The 24,181-nt window shown below is 39.0% G+C and overlaps 1 protein-coding gene across 2 annotated transcripts in view; it reads right to left on the bottom strand.

The window, feature by feature from the left end:
- The window catches only part of LOC126191186 (armadillo repeat-containing protein 5-like), a 215,914-nt gene that overhangs the window by 89,251 nt on the left and 102,482 nt on the right, over nucleotides 1-24,181 (bottom strand). For both annotated transcript variants that reach the window (XM_049931967.1, XM_049931977.1), the window contains one exon: nucleotides 13,721-13,953. In XM_049931967.1, coding sequence (XP_049787924.1) covers nucleotides 13,721-13,953 — 233 coding nt within the window. The remainder of the gene's footprint in view (nucleotides 1-13,720; nucleotides 13,954-24,181) is intronic.

Genomic DNA, 24,181 nt, shown 5'->3' with positions numbered 1-24,181 from the left:
GCGTGTGCATATGTATGTCTATTGCTGATGAAAGTCAATGGCCGAAAGCTTGAACTGTGAGAGTGTTTTTGTTGTGCCTATCTGCGACTCAATCCTCAGCCCACCAATCACAAACTTCAACTCTCACCAAACACACACAAACACCCAACGCCCCCCCCCCCCACACACACACATACACACAATTCATATACAGTATTTAGATGGGTTGTAAACATATTGCTTACATTACCACGTGCTCCCATCCCTGTCATGAGATGACACTGCAAACACCAATTCAATATGGAACACACAACATTCACACCTCCAGACAACTTTCACGCTGAGTGCTGCTTATATTGTGTAAGTCATACGAAAGTGATGATACTGAGTAACTCCACACTGTTCTCTGAAATTTATTCATAACTCTATGCTGTGTCCTGCAAACAAAATATACTGCACCAAATAAGTTGGCTAACTGTAGTGCTACCTGTGCCAAGCTGGGCTGAGTCGCTAATATTTATTAAAATCCTATATTAAAATATAGCTGGACACATATAATGATACAAAAAGAGATAATTACGTACAAAACTGTATGATCTTCCAGTTGACAGGACATGCGTAGAATATGGATTTTCAGTGTGAGAGATGGTTCACTTCTCTGTAATTTGCAAGGACAATAGAACTCAATAATGTTGGTGGTTTGTGGATATGAAACTGCAGATGCTGGATGACTGAATGGTCTACTCTTTGTCTTCTTGCAATTAGGATATAATGTGAGACAATGACTATTTATATTCTGATTTAACATTTTTTTAAATCTACTGTCATTACTCAAAATGATTTTGAATACAAAGAAAGGTGCCAATTACAAGAGAGTTCACTAAAGAGAGAAAGCTAGATTCTGGCTAAAGTAACTGCTCAGCTCTGCAGGGAGGGATCAGAACTTACTTCTCGTAGAGCCTGAGGTGTAGAGCAATGACAATAAGACCATTACAGAGCTGGATACTGTTGGAATCCTTGATCTTAAAAATGTTGTATTTCAGTTTTTTTAGTGTACAATGACGGTTTGACAAGTCTGATAAATTTCCATTAAAGAATGAAATATTTTTGCCACACTTTTATGGTTCGTAAGCTTTATTATTTCAAGGATCATATAAGGAATTAGTACACTGTACAGCATACAGTTCACTGTTGACAGTAACTCCACACTGTTCTCTGAAATTTATTCATAACTCTATACTGTGTCCTGCAAACAAAATATGCTGCACCAAATAAGTGTGTTGACTGCGATTGAAAATGGAGAAAACTGAGTTTTGTGCTGGTATTAAACATTTTCATTTGAAAGGTTGGATTGCCACACAAATAAAAACAGAACTGGATGAAGTTCATGTGGACGCTGCACCATCACTAAAGACCATGAATTTAAACATGGTCAGACAAGCACAGAAGATAAAGTGTGCTCCAGCCATCCAACTGAGGTCACCAAAAAGGAAACCATTGACAAAATCCCTGAATGGTATCACAAGTCTGCCGAATAAAAATTTGTGAGATTTCTGGGACTGTTGGCATCTCATCTGAGCGAATGCGTAATATCCTGAATGGAAAATTAACTATGAAGAAGCCGTGTGCGAAGAGGTGCCATGATTGTTCACAGTCGACCAAAAGTGCATGTGGCTGAAGTTTAATTGCAATCCGCAATACTTTTGCGCTGATTTGTGACTGTTGATGAAACCTAGCTCCATCATACACGCCAGAGCTTAAACAGCAATCAAAACAATGGACAAAGGCTGGTGAAAACGCACCAAAGAAAGCAAAGAACATTTTGTCAGCTGGTAAGGTGATGGACATTGTTTTTTGAGATTCCCAAGGTACAATCCTCATAGATTACGTGGAAAAAGGCAGAACCCTAACTGTACCCTATTATGCTTCATTACTGGAATGTCAGAAACTTGTGTTGACTGAAAAAATAACAAGGTTGGCATACAAAAAAGTGCTCTTTCATTAAGATAATGCACCATCCCGTATATCAGTGATAACAATGGATGAACTAGACTCTGAACTGGTTCCTCATCCAGCCTGTTCAGGAGACTTTGCCCCCAGTGAGTTTTTCCTGTTTCCTAACTTGAAACTTGCTGAAATAGAAAGCTGGTGGGAAAATACCAAGGTAAAGTAGAAACCTCATTTTTAACTACGAGGCTGTTTGGAGCAGTCTACTTGTGGGCAGTAACATTGGAAAATGCTATAAACAGTCTCTGGAAACTGGGAAAGGCATATTACTTAGAGACAATTCCTTTGCAAAATAACAAGAGTTTGACACACAAGGTTCAAACAATGGAGTAAATGTGAGTCCAAATGGTATCCGGCCACCTCCCAAAATCAGCAAGCCATATCAAGTTACATCTGATATAATAAAATAAGCTTGTTCTGAATCTGTTAAGTGGCTAACACTGTCTCCATATAGAGAATGTTTGAAACAATTCAAAGAGATGAAAGCTGTAGTGGAATCAAAGGAGACAAAAACAAAAGTTTTGTTCCCAAAAAAGAAAAACAGAAAAAACACATGACAAAACTTCCATTCAGTCATAGTCTGATAGAAATTTAATCATGGGCAATGCTTCAGCTGTGCAATCTGATAAAGAAAACACTGAACATATTTTCTGCAGTGGTCATTTCTGTGAAGACTTACATACAAAAATCGGCACAGTGTGTGGAATGCTATCCTTGGACTCAAATGTTAACTTGAAAAAGAACTTTTCTATGCCCTGACTTAACTTCTTTTGCAGAATGCAGAAAATGTTGGAGAGGCAGTAAGGAAGATAATATTATTACTTTAGCTTTTATCTGTTCTGATATTGGGCAATATTAAGTCTGGCTGTCTCATTTTAGGACACCAATTCTATTTCTCTTCATACTGAACAATGGAAAATCAAGGATAGAATATAACAATATGAGAGACGGAAAGTTGCTACTCACCATACAGCGGAGATGTTGAGTCGCGATAGGCACAATAAAAAGATTCACACAATCATAGCTTTCGGCCATTAAGGCCTTTGTCAGCAGTAGACACACATACGCACATGCACTCACCCACAAGCGCAACTTGCACACACGTCTGCAGTCTCAGAGAGTGTAGTTTCAACTCTCTGAGACTGCAGACGTGTGGGCAAGTTGCACTAGCGTGAGAGAGAGAGAGAGAGAGAGAGAGAGAGAGAGAGAGAGAGAGAGAGAGAGAGTGTGTGTGTGTGTGTGTGTGTGTGTGTGTGTGTGTGTGTGTGTGTCTACTACTGTCAAAGGCCCTAATGGCCGAAAGCTATGATTGTGTGATTCTCTTCAAATTGACTTTTTAGGCTTTTCCTTTTTTTTTTAAATTTACATTTATTACGTGTCAGGTAGCATGAATATAATAAATAAAATGTACAGTATTGATTTCATGTAGATTTCCAATTAACAAACGTACAATTGTACCAAATGTTGTAATATAAAGTGGAGTAAAGGGAAATGATGCTAGTATGAGGTCCACCCACCACTGGTATCAGTTACTTGCCTCATCCATCAAGCATGGGGGCAGTCAGCCTCTCCCATGTATCCAACACCATGTCTGAAGGCTGATGTTGGCCACTGTAAGCTCATATGTCGCTTCATTTTGGCACACAATTTTCCAATGAGATTCAAGTTTGGCACTCGAACAGACCAGTTGATCAGGTCGACATCAGCCTGTTTGAAAACCATTGCTGAATGATTCTAATCATGAACCGGTGAGTTATCTTGTTAGAAGTCGATCACTTCAATGGGATAGCATAGTGAAGCCATCATATTGCAAGAGTGCCAGGGTACTATCTCTCACAGCCTGCATATGTCATATACTCGTCTTTCTCGCAATGTATTATCATGTTCGTCATACCTCAGCTATATTTGTCCTACACTTGCAACACATCAACAAACAACAAAATGTGGAAAAAGAATGTTATTGAGGGGACATGAATCTTAATAACTACTATGGAAATTCAGATACTCAAATGCTGCCATGTAGCTACCGCATAACTATATAGTTCTGATCTTATTCAAGGCAGAAATATTCTGACATTTTAAACAGATAAAACTGTTATAGTGTATATATAAAAAAATATGTGGTGATTACACTGATGTGACAAAAGTCATGGGATAGCGATACACTTATACAGATGAAGGTAGTATAGCATACATATGGTATAAAAGGGCAGCATCATATGTGTTCAGGTGATTCATGTGGAAAGGTTTCTGATATGATTATGGTTGCACAATAGGAATTAACAGGTTTTGAATGCAGTAGTTGGGGCTAGCCACATGGGAAATTCCATTTTAGAAATTATCAGGAAATTCAATATTCTGAAATCCACAGTATCAAGAGTGTGCCGAGAATATCAAATTTCAGGCACAACCTCTCACCAAGGACAACTCAGTGGCCAATGGCTTTCACTTAATGATTGAAAGCAAAAGCATTTGCATAGAGTTGTCAGTGCTTACAGTCAAGCTAAACTGTGTGAAGTAACTGGAGAAATCAATGCGGAATATACTACAAACATATCAGTTTCCACAGTGGTGTGAAATTTGGTGCTAATAGCCTTTGGCAGCAGATGACCAACATGAGTGCCTTTGCAAGCAGCGCAAAATCGCCTGTAGTATCCCTCCTGGGCTTATGACCATGTGGGCTGGACCCTAGATGATTGGAAAACTGTAGCCTGATCAGATGAGTCCTGATTTCAGTTGGGAAGAGCTGAAGGTATGGTTCAAGTGTGGCACTGACCCCATGAAGCCATGAACCCTAGTTCTCAGCAAGGCACTGTGCAAGCTGGTGGTGGCTCTGTAATGGTGTGTACTGTGCTTACATGGAATGGACTGGGCCCTTTGGACCAAGTGAACTGATCACTGACTGTCTATGGTTATATTCAGCTACTTGGAGATTATTCGCAGCCATTCATGGACTTCAAGTTCCCAACCAACGATGTAATTTTTATGGATGACAATGCGCCATGTCACTGTGACACAATTGTTCATGATTGGTTTGAAGAACGTTGCAGACAATTCGGGCAAATGATCTGGTCACTCACATTGCCCTACATGAATCCCATTGAATCCCATTGAACATTTGTGCTCATGCAAACAATGCTCCACTGGCAACACTTTCACAATTACGGATGGCCATAAAGGCAACATGGCTCAATATTTTTGCAAGGGACTTCCAACGACTTGTTGAGTCCATGCCACATCAGGTTGCTGCACTACACCAGCCAGAGAAAACGAGATCCGACATGATATTAGGAGGTATCCAATGACTTTTGTCACCTCAGCGCATATGAATTCAAAAGTAAAATTGTTACTATAAGAAGGAAACAAATACAGTGCTAAAAGTGTGTTACATGTGGCGCTGCCACTGTTGCCAGCATGTGTTGCATTCCCACTGGCATGAAATGAATAAACGAAGGTACTGGAGCTTGTCAAGACATGTGAACAGTTCTGTTGTCACATGTACATATGTTTATGTAAATATATTAAAAACAAAGATTCCATGACTTACCAAACGGGAAAGCACTGGCAGATAGGCACAATAGAAAACACACATACAAAATTTCGAGCTTTCGCAACCCCCAGTTGCCTCATCAGGAAAGAGGGAAGGAGAGGGAAAGATGAAAGGATGTGGGTTTTAAGGGAGAGGGTAAGGAGTCATTCCAATCCCGGGAGCAGAAAGACTTACCTTAGGGGGAAAAAAGGACAGGTATACACTCGCGCGCGCGCGCACACACACGCACACACACACACACACACACACACACACACACACACACACATATATATATCCATCCACACATATACAGACAGAAGCAGACATATTTAAAGACAAAGAGTTTGGGCAGAGATGTCAGTCGAGGCCAAACTCTTTGTCTTTAAATATGTCTGCTTGTGTCTGTATATGTGTGGATGGATATGTATGTGTGTGCGAGTGTATTTTTTCCCCCTAAGGTAAGTCTTTCCGCTCCCGGAATTGGAATGACTCCTTACCCTCTCCCTTAAAACCCACATCCTTTCATCTTTCCCTCTCCTTCCCTCTTTCCTGACGAAGCAACCGGGGGTTGCGAAAGCTCGAAATTTTGTGTGTGTGTTTTTTATTGTGCCTATCTACCAGCGCTTTCCCGTTTGGTAAGTCATGGAATCTTTGTTTTTAATATATTTTTCCCATGTGGAATGTTTCTTTCTCTTTTGTTTATGTAAATATTTATATATGTATGCGTAAATATTTATGTGTGTATGTGTATGTGAAAACTTTTTTAAATACCACTGTAGATTTATTTTAATATTTAATCTGTATTCAGCTTCATTAAGAGTCCATCTGAGCCCAACAATCAATCACATTAGGTCATGTCGACAAGTAGGAAGTGACTGCAGCATCACTGTTTTCAGACTCCCCATATTTGCAGAACTATGGCAGGAAGGAAGAAAGCCACTATAGCACTGATTAACAGCAACATCTTGGTTTCTAATTTATGCAACCCATAACATTAGACTTTTACTAACTCCATTTCCAATCTCTACAGTGGACGACTGATTCTGAGCAATGCAGGAGGCCTGAACCATAAACTTCAAAACTTTGTGACATCTAGTATATGCCTTTTAGATTGCATCATAGAACTGACAGATCACACCAAGCTACGCCATGCAGTATCTTACACAGACTATAATTCAGGCAGAGGTGGTTTTAAGGCTCCATCCGGCTCTCCAAATTTTAATTTTCCATTATTTCCCTAAATGACTTGAGGCAAGTAGCAGTACAGTTCCTTTCAAATGGGCACAGCCTATTCTAACATTCTGATGACCTAAAGTGTGAATGTGGATCTGGGTTATATCTGTTTATTCCCCCAAACCACCTTCCACTTCTTTATGAGGTGACTTAACTTGGAATTTGCAGCCACTCTTCTTTACTGAATAGCCAGCTGCTGGAAACCCTCTTGACTACTTCTAACCGTCGAATAATGCTAGGTACAGGAATTTTTAGACTCTTTCTACTAATGAACTAAGTAGACATACAAACTTTACTTTTCATCAACTAACGATGTATTTGACCTCCATACACAATAAAAATCTCACTTTCCACATGAATATGTAACTTTCTACAAGTCTCTTGTACAGTCGGTCGTTGGAAACAAATTCAGTTACAGTTAAAAGAAAGTTGGGTTGGATACCATGACCTTTCTTAACATGAATTATAAAATGAGTCTTGCCTCTAACAAGGTTATGTGAAGAGTTTACAAGAGTACTTTTACAACTGTTGTTTTAATAACAATAGTCAATGACACAATAAGCACAGAGCTGCATATAAACTCCATGGTTCTTCCTTACACACTCACTAAAATATCTATGGATTGCCTGACAGGTACTTGTCAGGGATGTGTGTGTGTGTGTGTGTGTGTGTGTGTGTGTGTGTGTGTGTGTGTGTGTGTGTGTGAGAGAGAGAGAGAGAGAGAGAGAGAGAGAGAGAGAGAGAGAGAGTAGTGAGTGAAGTGTTATGAAACAATGTGTGTATAGTGTGTGCAGTGACTGATAGTGAGATATGAGTAAACAGTGTGGCATTACAGTATTTAATAATTTATTTGTAAAAAAAGTATTGTATACCAGGAGAAAATCTAATGATTGTCTCTAACTATAAGTCTGTAAATATATGTGTACATGAATTAGCTTAATTTAAATTGATCTAAACTTGTAAATACTTTGACATGTCCTATATCCTTGTAAAAAGATATCTGTGGTTGAATAAAGCTGCTACTACTACTACAACTAAATCCATCCCTGTTGAAAATATATTAGGCTACTATAAATGATTCAGTCATTTTCAAAGCTCCATATTTTCCAAACTATTACACACACAAATATAGTTGATGAATGAATGAAACCGTAAACCCACCAAGTTTGCATTTTACACTCGACAAATTTTCTACGAGTGACTACCTGGTCACATGAGACACGCCCAAGCAACACTTAAGTTGATTCCATACATATCCTGTCAGTGGTCATCACAGCGGCACTAATGCATTCTCTGAATTTTTCCAGTGTCTGGTCAGCAGGGGTATGGAAACTTTGTCTTTATTGTACCTCTTAAAGAAAAAGGTACAAGATGTTAGGTCAGGTGAGCTGGGGGGCCAAGGGAACAGAACCACACCATCTTCACCACTATGTCCAATGCAGTGATGCTGAATTTTATCATTTAGGTAGTGATGAACAGTGATGCTCCAATGCAGGGGTGCCCTATCTTGTTGGAAGATGAAATTCTGAGAATCAGTAGTTAGTTGTGGAAACAACCAGAACTGCAACATGTCAAGGTAAGAGGTAACTGTCGAAGTCTTCTCAAAGAAGAAAAATGGCCCATACAGCAATGTCTGTGACGCTGCACAGAAAACATTAACCTTTCACGGAAGTCGTTTATTTGGCATGTCATACGGATCTTCAGTGCCCCACAATCTCACATTGTGGCAATTAACCTTTCCAGCTAAATATTTTGTAACAGATAAACTTCTCGCATATTCCAACAAACACAAAATCTTTTCTTGCTTTGTCACCATTCTGTCAAGGCACTGCACTTGTAACACTAACTGATGGACACAATGCAAATTGTTGTGTGTTTATGGTTCTGTTCACGCAGTGATCATATCTGTACATCTAATACTTGGACAATATAGAACTCTGAAAATGAATTAATCATTTATAGTAGCCCTTTATTAATAAATAGTGATGGCAAGAACACCTCATTCCTTTGATAATATTCTCAAAACAACTAGACTCAATTATCATGATACTATTAGAATAAAATGATCATCAAGTTAACCAGAGATAGACACAAAAGTTGACAGTCAGTTTACTGGATAAGCAACTGGTAATGTCATTCATCACAAACAGAAGCTATAGTTATTTAGCTCAAGAAAAAAAAAATGGCTGAGTGCTCTACAAAAGTATATACTTTTCAGCATGATCTTAGGTAGCTGTCCTCATCCACGAAAAAAATATTAGAAAGGATCTTCAGAAATCTCATATACTTGGTAATGCTTTGTAGCATTCATTACATTCAACTTACAATTATAATACAGCAAAATAAAGAACAACTCATACAGTTTTATTGATATACCTGTGCGCACAGGTGTGCCACTGTTTTCTGTGTCTTCAGTCAAAAATTGCTAGTAAGAAAGATGGTGAATAGTGAACAGAAAGCTTTTTGTGTCTTATACTTTGCAAGGACTGAATGTATTGTTACAATGAAACATGAGTTCCATATTAAGTTCCATTGTAATCCTCTCACTGATGATAACATCTGTAGATGGTATCACCAGTTTGAAGACATCAACTGTCTATGCATAGGGAAGAGTATGGGACAACCAAGAGTGAAGAACAAGTTGAATGAGTATGAGAGACTTTGACATCTTTGTGGTGTCCAGTATTCTGCCGCATATCAGCGTCATTCTTGCACAGTATTTTGATGACTTCACTCAGTATCTTCATTAGTGCTATCTGAGACTACCCCTTGAGTGGAAAGGGTGCAGTATTTATACCAGTGGACTTCCCCCTCCATTGTCACTCCCAGGCATTCTCTCTGAGGTCCACACCCACTGGATGCAGTCTTGGCATTCCCCCTTCAGTTCAGTGTACCTGCTGGCAAGAGGACATTCTGTTTTCAGTCCAGTGTGACTCTAGGTGTTCCATCTGCAGTCCACACCCACTGGACATGTTCTTAGGCTTTTCGTTTTCATTTCAGTGCACCCGTCACATGCTGGCATTCCATTTTCAGTTAGGGGCAGTTCAAGGTGTTCCCTCCATGATCTGCACCAGCCGAACGCAATATCTGGCATTCCATCTTTGGTCCAAAGTTCCTGGAGCTCCATCTGGGGGTTTGTTTCCCATATCCACCCTTTCACTTTTCATTTCTGTGGAATGCTTCTGTTAGCCTCATTGCATTTTCAGCAATCCCAGTGCAGGATCCCAGACTCTACTGACTTGATGCCCAGTGTCACAGTTTGTGAGATTTTCATCACCTGTATCTCTACTGATTCTCACAACACTGTCCAAGTGTCTGGGGGGCTGTGCCAGAAGCCTCGTTTCATCATAATTCATGAAATGATTGAGTTACAGAAACTGCTCAGCAATAGCTGATTTAGTTGCCTGTCTTAGTTGGGTGTGTCTTTTATGTTCTTTGCATCTGATGTTCACTGTCCTGGTTATTTGGCCAAAGTATGACATGCCACATAGGCAAGCTATATGATAAATTCTTGGTTTTCCTAGTCCCGGGTCATCATTTACATTGTCCAATAGTCCCCTAATCTTGCTAAGTGGTCAGAATACACACCTGAAGTTGTGATTCCAGAGAATCCCATTGGTTTTGGTGGAAGTAGATCCAACATAGGGCAGATATGCCACAATCTTTGCTTTTAATCACCTTTTGGGTCATGTTTCAGAGTGTCTTCTGGATCTCTTTGGTGGTGTATCCATTACAGCAGAATACTGACCACAGGTGCTCTGTTTCTGCTGCTAAAACTCTCTGGGTCTGACAAGTTGCGTGCCCTGTGGATCAACGTCTTCAGAACTCCATTCTTCTGTGTGTGGGTTTGCAATACAAACTGTGGCCAAATGACCCAATTGTTCTCCTTTTGATAAGCATATACAAAAATGGCAGCTGGCCATCCTTTCCAGTTTCATGGTGAACTTAATACTTGGGTGGCATGAGTTCAAATGTTCAATAAACACATCAGGCCTCTCCCTACCATGTGGCCAGATCACAAATGTATCATCCTCACATGTGAAGAAGCATGTGGGTTTATATTTAACTATCTCTTATTCTACCTCTTCAAATCTCTCCATAAATATATTGGCAAACACTGAAGACAGAGGGCTGCCCATGGCTACAGCTTCTGTTTGCTTGTAATATTGACTCCCGCACAGAAAATAAGTGGAAGTCAGTATATGCCTAAACAGGTCCAACAGCGTGTCATCAAATTTCTCAGCAATCAGTCCCAGTGAGTATTCAGTGGCACCTTAGTGAACAGGGATACCACATCAAAACTGATCATAGTAATAGATTCTATGATATGTAGTTGATTAGGGGACTATTGGAGAATGTGAAAGGTGACTTGGGACTAAGACAAGCGGCAATTTTCATATACCTTTCAAATGTGAAATGTCATACACTGGTCAAACAACCAGAACAGTTGACATAAGATGTAAAGAACACTGGAGGCACATCCAACTAAGACAGGAACTAAATCACCATTGCTGAACACTGTCTGGAATGCAAACATTCCATGACTTATGATGAAATGAGGCTTCCAGCACAGGCCCTCAGAGATGCTGACGGAGTTACAAGAGAATCAATAGATAAAGGCAATGCAAAACCTCATTAACTATGACACTGGGTACCAACTCAGTACAGTCTGGGACCCTGCACTGAAATTGCTCAAAACAATACGGGGGGCAGCAGAAGCACTCCACAGAAACAAGAACTGAACGTGTGGACATGGTAGTAACCCCAGACAGAGCACCAGGCACAACAGACTGAAGATGGAGCACCTAAGATTAGATCAATTGGGTGCATACTGCAGAAGGAACACCTAGAACAGCATCTAACCAAAAACAGAATGACAGCACATTGACAGGCAGACCAGGCCGAAAACAGAATGCCTAGAAACACATCCAGTGGGTGCAGCCACAGATGGAACACTCAGAACTGCACTGAACCAGAAACAGTATGCCAGCGCACCGGCAGGCACACCAGACCGAAAGTGGAATGCCTAAGAGCGCATCCAGTGGACACAAGCCGCAAAGGGAATGCCCGGAACTGACTATGGAGGGGGAAGGCTGCATGTATAAATACTGGTCCCATTCCACTCAAGAGGTAGCCTCAAGTAGCACCTGAGGAAGATGAACATTCATTCTATCATACAAAATTTTGATCATTTATTCATGATGGCAGTGTCCAAAAATCATCAGGCAGACATTAGTTGATGACATGGCAATTAAAACCAATAGAAACAATACATTAGGCAGGCAGGCTGAACATTTCAAAGTCATTTTAATTAAATATGCAAAATAAAATTGCAGTAGGAGCACATTTGTCAGCACATAAGCATAGAATCACAAACATTGAACAGTAATATGGAGATATTGTATAAAACCAACATGGCAATATCGCAATGTGCTGGAGGAATTAGAAATTTATATGGCCGAAACAGAAGAGTCTGACAAGATTATGAACACCCAAAATGAATTGCATCACGACACTTACTTCAACATTTACGATGGTAATCTCTGATGCCCGATAGCTTCATTATTCCACAATCATCAGGGTAATTTGTTCATTATGTAAGTTTGCTATAGACACATGATGGTTTTTACAGACAGCTGTATGCAGCAGCACACATAAACACACTTGTGCGGCTGTCAGCAGTCCCTAATGCATGTGGCATACTTTTGCAGCTACTTTCTCCGTTTCCACACAGTGTCATTGTTTTGAAGCTTCACTGTTAATATCTAACATTAATTCCTAAAAGCTAACATTTTTCATTAGTCTATCTTACAAAGCATGATAAATTGTCAAAATAAACAACTGTTGTAAGTGAAGTTTCAACACAGGGAGTTGTGTAATGCAGATTGACTGACTTCATTAATTTAGCACATTCTGTTTCATGTTAAAAAAAAAAAAGGTTGTACAACAGTCTTCTCAAGCTGCTACTTTACATGTGTATATTTTTACTTACAACATGTCAAAATTCATATTTATATTTGTTAACCCAATAGACTCTTGGTTGCATCAAAAGGAGACTTTGATTGAGAAACTATAAAATTACAAAAGTGACAGAAACTTTTAATTTTTTTGTTTGTTTTCTTATTTTATTCTTAATGTTTGAAAAACTTTTTCATAGTCACAAGTCATGTGACTGATAACTTTCCTTACAGCATCATTTGTACATTTTCTGTAGTTTATCATCTTCATGTTTTTGGACAAACTGTGCCTTGCAGCACTATGCATGGCTGCTATAATTTTTTGTATTATAATTCCCTTTTCTGCTTTTCTCAGTATGCACCTAAAGGTGATTTGCTAAACTTATGAAAACCATTATCAACATCAACAATGCAGTGTTTATTTGATTATAATAACAATGATCACATCATGTCCTCAATCACGAAAAACTGTGTGTGTGTGTGTGTGTGTGTGTGTGTGTGTGTGTGTGTGGGTGTTAGTAAGTTCAGAGGGAGAACATTGTACAAAAGTTTAGCAACAATATCTGTCTTGTGCGTATAGTGTCAAACACTATGTCTCAGCTGCAAGGCATGTGATTACCTTTACTTCTTCCATTGTTTGTATTCTACGCAGAAATACGTAGATATGTTCTTCCACAATATTCTTCCAGAAGCAATTTCAATTTTAAAAAACTTTTACAGGTTGCAAGAATGCTTAATACCTTGCCATACACCTACCAAACCCATACCAGCCCTACAAAAGCCCTAGTTATTAAACTGATTAAATGGATATGGTACCTTTGTGAATTTACTTCAGAAATTCATTGTTATTTTGTGACAACTACTAACATGGAAGCTAAATAGAAAGTTTTATATTTGATAATGGATTTTATATTTGATAACAAATAAAAACTCAATCTAAAGGTGTGATATATATTTGAGTATTAAATCCTGTGACATATTTTTAATGAATGTATTATAACTGTCATCTCACCTTATTATACGAGCCAGAATCTTGGAAGCACAATGCTGTGCTGTCTCCATCTGCACAATGTAATCTATCAGTGTTTCAAGAGTAGGTGCTAATGCCTGTCCTTCAGACAGTGAGTCCATATGTGAAACTCTTGAAAGCAACACAAGGATATAGCCCAAATCATTACCACTGCAAGGGAGGGGTACCTCTGGAGGTCCCATGTCAGTATCACTATCAGCTTCACTGTCTTCAATCTGAAACATTTTGGAAAATGTCTAATTGTTATTTATTCGTAACATGTCACAAAAAACAACAATAAAATGTCAAGGCATAAGTCATCAGAACTGTTTGTAAAAAATCAAGAGCTCACTATAATGATTTTCAGAAAAACTAAAAATAGTGGCCAAGAATATAAGAATTATTTATCAGCAAGAGTTCTGCACATTTAGATTAAAGGAATTATATTCCTATGTTTTGTAATGTCATCAAGATCTTCTAATTACTTAAACTATGTCATCAGGAATTACCAACATGTGTGACTTATCCTTATATCACATTTACTACGCCAGCTCTTCTTCTTTTTATATATAAAGTTGAACACCAAATTGACAACAAAATAAAGCGAGCAAACAGAGGAATCATCTGGATAATAATGATCAACAAAAAACACTGAATAAATGGACAAAAGAGCTTGATGCCAGATGGAGAAGTGTAGCAGAAAATTGAGTCAGTAAAAGATACAATGAAAAAACGGACTGCATTTTTCTGCCATAAATCAAGATCACCAGCGACTAGAATAATTAACAACAATTCAGAATAATTCACAACAATTCAACTACTTCAGGGAAAATAAAATTAAAAATAATTAGCCCAATTCTACATAGAGTATGCAAAATTACTTGCCCTTCTTCTAGCAGCAGTGTAACACATATTTCTGATGGAGCAAAGCATTCCTACTGATTGCAAAAAAGCACAGCCATTCCTGCTTTCAAGGAGGGTCATCAAACAAAACTATAGGCTTATCTGACATCAGCCAGTTGCAAAATTTTGGAACATGTTTATGCTCACATTTTATGACATTTCTGGAGATCGAAAATCTCCTCTGTAGGAATCTATATGGGTTCCGAGAGCAACCGCATGAAACCCAGCTAACTCTGTTCATCCATGATACCCAGAAAACGGTAGATACAGGTGCCTGGATAGATGTCGTGTGCTTGATTTCTGGAAGGCAATCATACAGTTCTGTACTGCCATCTAACGAACAAATTACAAGCTTACGGGGTATGATATTGTGTGAATGAACTGAAGAGTTGCTCAGAAACAGAACACAGCAAGTGAGTCTCAACGGAGGAAAGTCTTCAGATGTAAAAGTAACTTCTGGCATACCCCAAGTGAGTGTTACAGGACCAGTACTTCACACAATGTATATAAATGGCCTAGTGTATATGGTAGCAGGAAAAATTGGTAAAAAGTTATATTGTATTCTACTTCCAACATTTTAACTGCTCCGCGGTACTTGTGACTGGCTCCCACACTATTATGCTGAGCTAGGGACAACACCAAGGTATTGCTGAGTGAGAGACGCCAACTTTTTGCCACAAACCCACCAATCGGAGTACCGCATGCCATCACATGAGGTATCATTTTACATGTGGGAAAAACACCCTGGATGCCCATCTGCTACCATCCTATCATGTACAAACTGGTGTCTGAAAGTTGGATCTTTCCCACTATTCAATCCAAATCAATATTTTGCTGCCAATCCTATGGGCTGGCAACCATATCGATGCCTAGTGGTTTGCTACCATGGGCCACTTTGCTGTTTGCTCTAGATGTTCCTGCATGTTAGGCCGTGAAGGTTCAATTAAGCATGCGAGCACATTATATGGCCACAGGCCACAACATCGCATCCCACACCGAGGCAAGCCACTAGCAACGGAAGAGTCACTTTAGGTCATGCCGCATTGTGCACCACCACTGTGTGCTGTAACAGAGCAGCAGCCTCTCGCCACCACCCCTGGGACCGCCGCCGCCGCCTTCACCACCCACAATGCAGATGCCGACACTGCCACCACCTCCATGCGCAACCACATCCGCCGCTAAGTGATGTAAGTGTCGCTGCAATGCATTCTGTTAGTTAATGACTCCAGTAAACTTCTGCCTAGGGATCTTTCCACTGCTTAGAATTGAGCAAGACCTTTTCTTTGTGGACATCTGTTCAGTCTCAGTTCCAGTTTTGTAACCAAGCCTCTATTGCGTCCTCACTAACCAGTGGAGACAACCAAATTGGTTCCCGATGATGCAACTGCGGCCCTGAATCAGAGTGATCACATTACATTACTGCAACAGCAGATAAAACACCCTGTCACTTGAAAAAATAGAGCTACAGGGATGGCTTAATGTGATAACTCACAAATGTGAAGCCAGAGCTGCTGAAAATGCAGCAACTGTGGGCAATTCAAGAGCCCCTAAAGTTGAAACAGAAAAATTAGTACCAGATATTGTCAGTACGATTCCAGTTGTAAGTTTTGTACCTTCTTTTGCTTGAAAGCCAGGCAAAAATGTAACAACATTTTTGCAAAATGTCAGGGACATGGGACATGCACATGGCCAGACCATTTTTGTTAAATGACACCAAGCTGAAGCTTTAAGGCAATGTGCGAACTTATGTTGAATCATTAGATGCATTGCAGAAAGCACCCACTTTTGAATTCTTGGCAAAGGGGCTAGCAGAGCACTACTCCAACATGCGTAGGTGTTAGCTATTATTGTGATCGGTTATGAAGATAGAAGTTTTGAACCAGGAACAGCGTCACGAGAAAAGACATAAGTAGTTACCTGAGAGGAAAGTTTGTGCATTAGCACCTTTGATAAAGAATCAGTTGAAAGAAAAGTTGACACATTTGCCTGAGTCAGAGCAAAATCTTTAGTATCCAGTTTTCAAGGAATATGCATGGTTATTCGAGGAAAGGCAATACTTATCAGCAACTGATCTCATACGACACAAAATTCCCACAGGAGACACTAGACCAATAGCGCAGAAGCCGTACAGTTTACCCCATCAGTTACAATATATTGTTGAAGATATGATTCGGTAGCAATTGGCTGCAGTGATAATTCAACCCTCTGCAAGTCCTTGGGATAGTCATGCCAAAAAAATCAATCAATAGGGAGAAAACCTACCGTCTGTGTGTCAAAATGAGAGCAGTAAACAAGGATACTACACCTGACACACTGAAACGTATCGACAAGACTTTAGACAGGTTAGGAAGTTGCAAGTACTTTACCACATGCGTTCTGGATATCATCAGATTCCAACGCACCACAAAATAGGCCTAAAACTGCTTCTGTGGTCCCATCGGATTGTATGAATTCTTACGGATGCCTTTTGGTCTAAGAAATGCGCCTGCCACTTTTCAAAGAATTGCCGACTTGTTACTGAAAGGTTTAAAGCCTACTACGTGTCTTGTGTATCCCGACAACATCATAATTTTTGCAAAAACAATGGGAGAACATGCTGAAAGATTAAGAAATGCACTGTCTAGGTTGCAAAGTGCACACCTGAGATTAAAACTAGAAAAATGTTCCTTTGCACTATCACAAGTTCAGTACCTGGGCACATCCATAATTCTGATGGAGTTAAGTCAGATCCTAAGCTAACTGAATCAGTAGACAATTTTCCAGACCCAAGAAAGGTAAAGAATTACAATCTTTCCTAAGTTTAGCCAACTATTATAGGTGTTTCGTGCATGATTATGCTACAATAGCAAAGCCTTTAACAAAATTACTAAAGAAAGATGCAGTATTTGAAAGGACAGATGAGTGTAAAGCAGCAATGAGGAAAATTACAAAAATTTTGACTAGTTGACCTTTACTAATATATCCAGATTTTCAAAACTCTGTTATTCTTCCAACTGACATATCAGAGTACGCTGTCAGAGCTGTTTTAAGTCAGCAGCATAATGGTGAGGAAAGATCAATTGGTTACACCTCCAGAGAAATGAATTCAGCAGAGATTAATTACAGTACTATCGAGAAGGAGTTGCTAGCTCTCATGTTAGGATCAAATTACTTTAAGAGTTACTTGTATGGACATCAGTTTACTGTGGTTACAGACCATGCTGCTTTGGTATGGACATTAAGTTTAAAAGACCCTTGTAGTTGCGTCACTAGATGGGCATAAAAATTGTCAGGATATGATTACACAGTTCGGCATAAGTCTGACGGCCTGCACAGCAATGCCAACAGCTTACGCAGAAAGGTGAAGAGTTGCACAAACAGATTATGTTTTCATAGAAGAACTGAAAGAATCACAAGAGATAGAGGTAGAATGCCACTGGTATGCATCACTATCTGATTTTGTTACAGAATATGGTATACTATGTTGCAACACCTCGATGGGTAACAGAGTAGCAATACCTAATGAATTGCAACAATGAACAATAGCAATGGAACAGGCAAAGGGGGGGAAGTGTCAGTGGTACCCTCCACCATACACTGTAATGAGCCATTTGCAGAGTACAGATCTAAATGTAAATGTAGATTCTATAGGATCTGTAGGAGGTGCACACGCCATTTCTGACGAGTTAAGAAATGTTTATAAAACATGGGAATACGACACTTTAGGATTTGGGCATACTTTCATGAATGAGATATAAGCTAAATGATTATGCAGGTACGGAATAGATTTTGTTGGATTTTCTGTGTGAGAAAACAGTCCACGACTGGTTGTATAGAGTACTTTGAGGAAATTATAAACAATCTTAAGCATGATGCAACAGGATTTACACCATGTGAACTAATGTGTAACCAGGAACCACATAAAATAATTACTAAGTTGACTGACTATCCTCTTTTATACAGTATCTCATTAGTCGAGAACAAATCGCATTCAGGTGCAAATACAAAAAAGAGAGCATTAGATAGGACATGATGACATGCTGTAAAAGCTCCCCCTACTATTTTCAAAATAGGAGTATGAAAAGAATGGGATAACTTGTAGCTATGAACATTACATAAAAGAAAAAACTATTACTCTGAAAGTCTTGCTTAAAAGGAATCTACAAAATGCCTAATCAAGCAGTAAGTAATGAGCTCTCTATTATTCATAAGAATTTTTGTGAATATTGTCTGCATATGCAGTATAAGATGCCATTAAACATGTTTATTACATATTATTTACAAGATCTGGGGAAGTGGTGGTGTGTAATACAGCCAGTAATTGTTGAAATACAATCAGTATAATGATGAAATATGGCACAATACTAAATATTAAGAACATAAAATGTTGTAAAATGAGCTGAAATGCAGTGTGTATAATGAGGAGAAACAGATTTATGGTAGTAGAGGGAAGTATTGTGTATAATTCACTCACTTCTCGGCTATGTGTCTGGAAAATGCACACCATTGCAGTAGTGCAAAAGGTTGACTAGGTTCATAAATGACTGGCACAGAGATAGATGTGGTCAGAATGATGTGAATTGTGATTTATTAGTCTCATAACATACACTTACAAATCATGTGATTATGGTACAGGAGACACGTCAAAAATTACAAACTAGTGTTTCAGCATATGCAGACCATACATGGAGAACTTATTTGACTGCTTCTTGAAAGCAGTAATGCAAGCAAGCAACATAACCATTGCTAGGAGATAGTACTTGTGAATAACTAATCTGTGTACTGAACAACAGCAGAGGAAATAAAATAAATACATAAAGCCACTCCTAAGTGTAATGTCGAGAACACACCTTATTTAAATAATATGTAAATAATGAAATGCAAACTAACCAATGTGTTGATAAAAATTACCTGTATTGATGCAACGAGAGAGGAGAAAAACCAGTGGTAAGAAAATATCTCATAATAAGTACATCTTAAGAGTGGAACTCGACTAATACTTCTGAATCATATACTTCTGTGTGAAAATAATGTAGTCATTGACTTATTATAAAGGGCAAAGTTCCTGACAGCTAGCTATTTAGTTTTGTAAAGCAATGAATACAAGCATCATGAATTAATAATGAAAAGAATGACTAATATCTAATCTCATACAGGATTTTTGACAAAACTGAGAAAATTTTGAAAGCTGAATAATTCTTTCCAGAAAAATTCATACTGCTAGCTTCTTTCGTGTTAGTTATGTTCTTCATGTTCAGTTAAGTGTAAATAGTGTAATAATAGGGAGGTTGTTTGTTTATTTCTCTCACTACAAATAACATGAGTAAATACTTAGATGGTATTATTCTTGGTACAAACTTGGGAGTCCATATGTACATGCGGCCTGAGCACTGTTCACTAAAGAAATGTCTGAAGCCATGTCAATCCATTAGCCCTCCCAGACCAGCTGATGTTGAGCACACCAACCCCAGCAACTCCTCCCTTTTGCTCGTATAACTACAAGTGTGTCTGTAAGGACACCCCCCTCAGTGGTTACGACAATGCTACACAAAGCAAGTACACACTGTCACGATAAGTGAGTGGACTGACTGACTGACTGCAAAAAAGAATGCCTAAAATATGAGAAATAAGTACCAATCTGTGTCATCTCCTGTGAAAAATTATTTAAAAAATTTCTTCTGTTACAGTATATTGTGTAAATGTTTTGTGCGTATCAAGTTTCTAAAATTTTGAAATTTCATAATTCTTCTGAAATATTTTTTATTTGAAATTTTAATTTCAATATTACATGTTTGAAAGATTACAGAAATAAGGCAAATCTTTAGTTAAATGTTCTCTAAAAGTTTTTGATTAGAAGAAAAGAAGACCATTTCAAAATCATAATTTCAATGAATTTAAGTTCCTTTGGTATATTTGCTTTCAAAAGGAAATATTTAATTTGTTCCAAATTTTTGTCACAAAAGCGAATAGGGTGAGATGTGAAGAAGCAAGTGCACTTGATAGCTTGCAGAAGGTGAGAGTTAACATCGGGAGCCAAAGGGCGGGACTTTCCCCCGACCCCCTTCCTCCCCCTCCCACACCCTCCCACACCCTTCTCCCTCCTCCCTCTCCTCCCTCCTCTCATTCTAGACTTTTAAGCCAAGATCGCAAACTGTCATCCCAGGCATGCCTCCATAATATTGTGCAAAAGCATACAAAAAATTTTTGTACTTTGATACCATGGAATTTGCTACAAAATTGGTTTAGAAAAATGTATACATAGTTAATCTTGGAGTCTGAACAAGATTTGGCCAACAGTTTACACAGAAACAGATGTCTTGCAAAATTTTTTAATCCACTGAAATTCGAAGATACATGTTTCAACTTTTACTAGCATAAATGTTTTGAAATAAGTACACATGTGTGGATGTCTCTGTGGAGTTACCTTAAACATTTTACAAGTGATTGGTGTTTTACAGAAATCTTACATCCACTGAAATTTGAGGCAAAAATGCTGAAATTTTAATAGTACATGTATTTCAGCAGAAAAACATGGCATGGAAATTATTGTAACATTACGTTCAATATTTTAAAAGTTTTTCAAAGAAATGTAGATTTCGGCCATCACTGGCTGTTCCCAACCTTTCTTAGACCATTACCCATGAATACAATTAGACATTAGCTAGTAACACCCCCCCTCCACCCGCCCCATCCACACACACACACACACACACACACACACACACACACACAAACACACACACACACACACACCATCACCAACTTTAGTACCTAACTAAACAGTAGAACGAAAGACTTTTCTTGGAAAACTAATGAAAGGTGAATGATATTTAGTGTGTGTGTGTGTGTGTGTGTGTGTGTGTGTGTGTGTGTTTGTTTGTTTGTTTTAGAATGAATGATGAAGGAATTAGTGGTGTACTGCAAGTGCTACTCACAACTCCTCCTCAGATAAGAAAGCTAACTATCGAACTATCCACAGTGAGGGTAGATACTTGTTACAAAACGTACTTTCCCTGTGTTACTCCTCCCACTGCGGCACTTGCTTCACCTGCACTCTGCAACCCCATTTAAAATCAACCAAGTTAAAATGTGTGCACTATACTTACTGTTCATAAATCACTTGTTTGCTGCTCTCCTTAATTCTGAAATGGCAGAAACTGCCACTAATAGTAATGGCTCTGAGCACTATGCGACTTAACTTCTAAGGTCATCAGTCGCCTAGAACTTAGAACTAATTAAACCTAACTAACCTAAGGACATCACACACATCCATGCCCGAGGCAGGATTCGAACCTGCGACCGTAGCGGTCGCGCGGTTCCAGACTGTAGCACCTTTAACCGCTTGGCCACCACGGCCGGCACTAATAGTAATACTAACAATAATAATGATAGTACTAATAATACTGTGTACAGTACAATAGTAGCCCTTGTAGTTACTGCCGTGTCATGTTGTCAATTAATTCATTTATCTGTTTCGAAACAAGTGATGAACTAATTTCTGGACTACTGCAAGTGGTATCTACAGCTTGAAGAAGAAGTTTTCTTGAGATATTTAGTATTTATTATACATATGTCTCACTTTCGTCATCAGCAATATATGGGACAAAGCACAACATATGTGTAATGAGTGGGCTATGTGAGGAACCTGTAACCTCCCTTGCATTTATGCTCCTAATTGAGGAAAAGTAATTATTGATAACTCCCTCAGGGGAGCCTGAAACCCCTAGAGAGCACGTCCCGAGCTGGTGGATTGGGGAACACCTCCCAGACATGGGTGGTAAGAGGGAAATCAAATACCTCCTGGGGACCAACAGGCAGCTGCAGTGAGCAACTGCAAACAGCATCTGACCCAGAGTGGGTGGCTGGTATCATATGTGGAAAGCAACAGGAAGCTCTCACATTACTGTTCTCAAGGCGCTCTTGACATAGCCCTCTATGTGCAAAATTATGATTCCCCTCAATCAGATCCCCGGGAAGGGAGTACATCGAGGCTAACTGAAAGTGTAAACATAAAGAAAAAGAAAAGGAAAGAGGAAAAGCTAAGGAATGGTACACGGAATATTCGCACCCTTGTACAATGTGGCACATTGGAAAATGCAAAAAAAGAGATGGAGCACAACAATATAGATATTCTGGGAATGTGCGAGGTGAGATGGGGAAGCAATGCTGTGTGACAGAGTGATGGCTACAAACTATTTTATTTAGGCTAGGAAAAAACGGAATGAATAGAGTAGCTATAATGGTAAAGAAGAAGATAAAAACCATGATACCGAAGGTGGAATACATAAATAGCAGATTGATGATGCTGAGGTTGAAACGTCACAAGAAAGATGTAGTTCTGATACAGGTCTATATACCAACCAGCCAACACAGCAACAATGAGATTGAATAGTGCTACAGCAGAACTGTATTACTGGTGGAGAGAGAGAAGAAAAAAGGCATGCATCACGTAATGGGAGATTGGAATGCGGTTGTTGGCAAAGGGAAAGATGGAGATGTGGTTGGAAAGTTTGGATTGGGTAAGAGAAATGAAGGAGGTGCGAGAATGGTCAGATTTCGTAAGGAAAGCTCACTGGTAGTTGGAAACATGCTTTTTAAACATCACAAAAGAAGTAGGTACACATGGACATCGAATATACACAATAGCAGATACCAGATCGATTACATACTAATACAGAGTAGATTCCGAACATGCATGACAAATTCCAAGGCTTATCCAGGAGCAGATATTAACTCTGACCACAACTTGGTTGTAGCAGATGTGGAGGTTAGATTGAAAAGAATGTTGGTAGGTAAAGTGAGAGAGAAATTTAACTTGGATGTTCTAAAGGAAGAAGGAATAACCAAAAAGCTTGAAGAAGAGTTTTGAGAGAAGTGGAAAATTAGAGAAAAGACACAAGGTATAAAAGAACAGTAGAAACAGTTCAGAGACACCCTGAAAGCAATCAGTAGAGATGTTGTTGGTCTGGTGAAGTGCAAGTAGAAAAGGAAACTGTGGGTTACCGATGAGATGATCTTGAAGATAGCAGAAAGGAGGAAATGGAAGAATGTACAAACTGATGAAGGAAAAGGGCGATACAGAAGACTGATCAATGATCTGAGAAAAGTAAATGATCAGGCCAGGGAAAAATGGATGAGAGAAATCTGGCCAGAAATTGAGGCACTGGAGAAAGAGGGCAAGTATGAAAATATGTATCAAGTAGCCAAGGAAATAGCATTTCAGTGAAGGAAGAACAAAACAAATATGGAGATAGAAGAGAAAGATGTAACTCTTTTAAGTGACCCACACACTGTTCAGAATAGATGGAAAGAATATACTGAAACTCTCTATGAAGCGGATCGAAGACCTTCCGATCTGCAGATTGAGAAGGAAGAATCAGTAAATGAAGATTTTATCCTAGGTTCAGGGGTAAATAAGGCATTGGGAGAATTTAAAAACAACAAAGTGTGTGGTACAGATGACATTCTGAAATAAATCTTAAAGAGTTTAAAAGAAACAGGCGAAAATGAGTTGACCTCTCTTTGCAACTAAATCTATGACAAAGGGGAATGACCAAAAGAGTTTCTCATAAGTATAATAGT

This window comes from Schistocerca cancellata, chromosome 1, assembly GCF_023864275.1.
Source record: "Schistocerca cancellata isolate TAMUIC-IGC-003103 chromosome 1, iqSchCanc2.1, whole genome shotgun sequence".
Lineage (NCBI taxonomy): Eukaryota > Metazoa > Arthropoda > Insecta > Orthoptera > Acrididae > Schistocerca > Schistocerca cancellata.
Note: the sequence above shows the minus strand (reverse complement) of the source record. Positions and strands in the feature narration are given on the sequence as shown.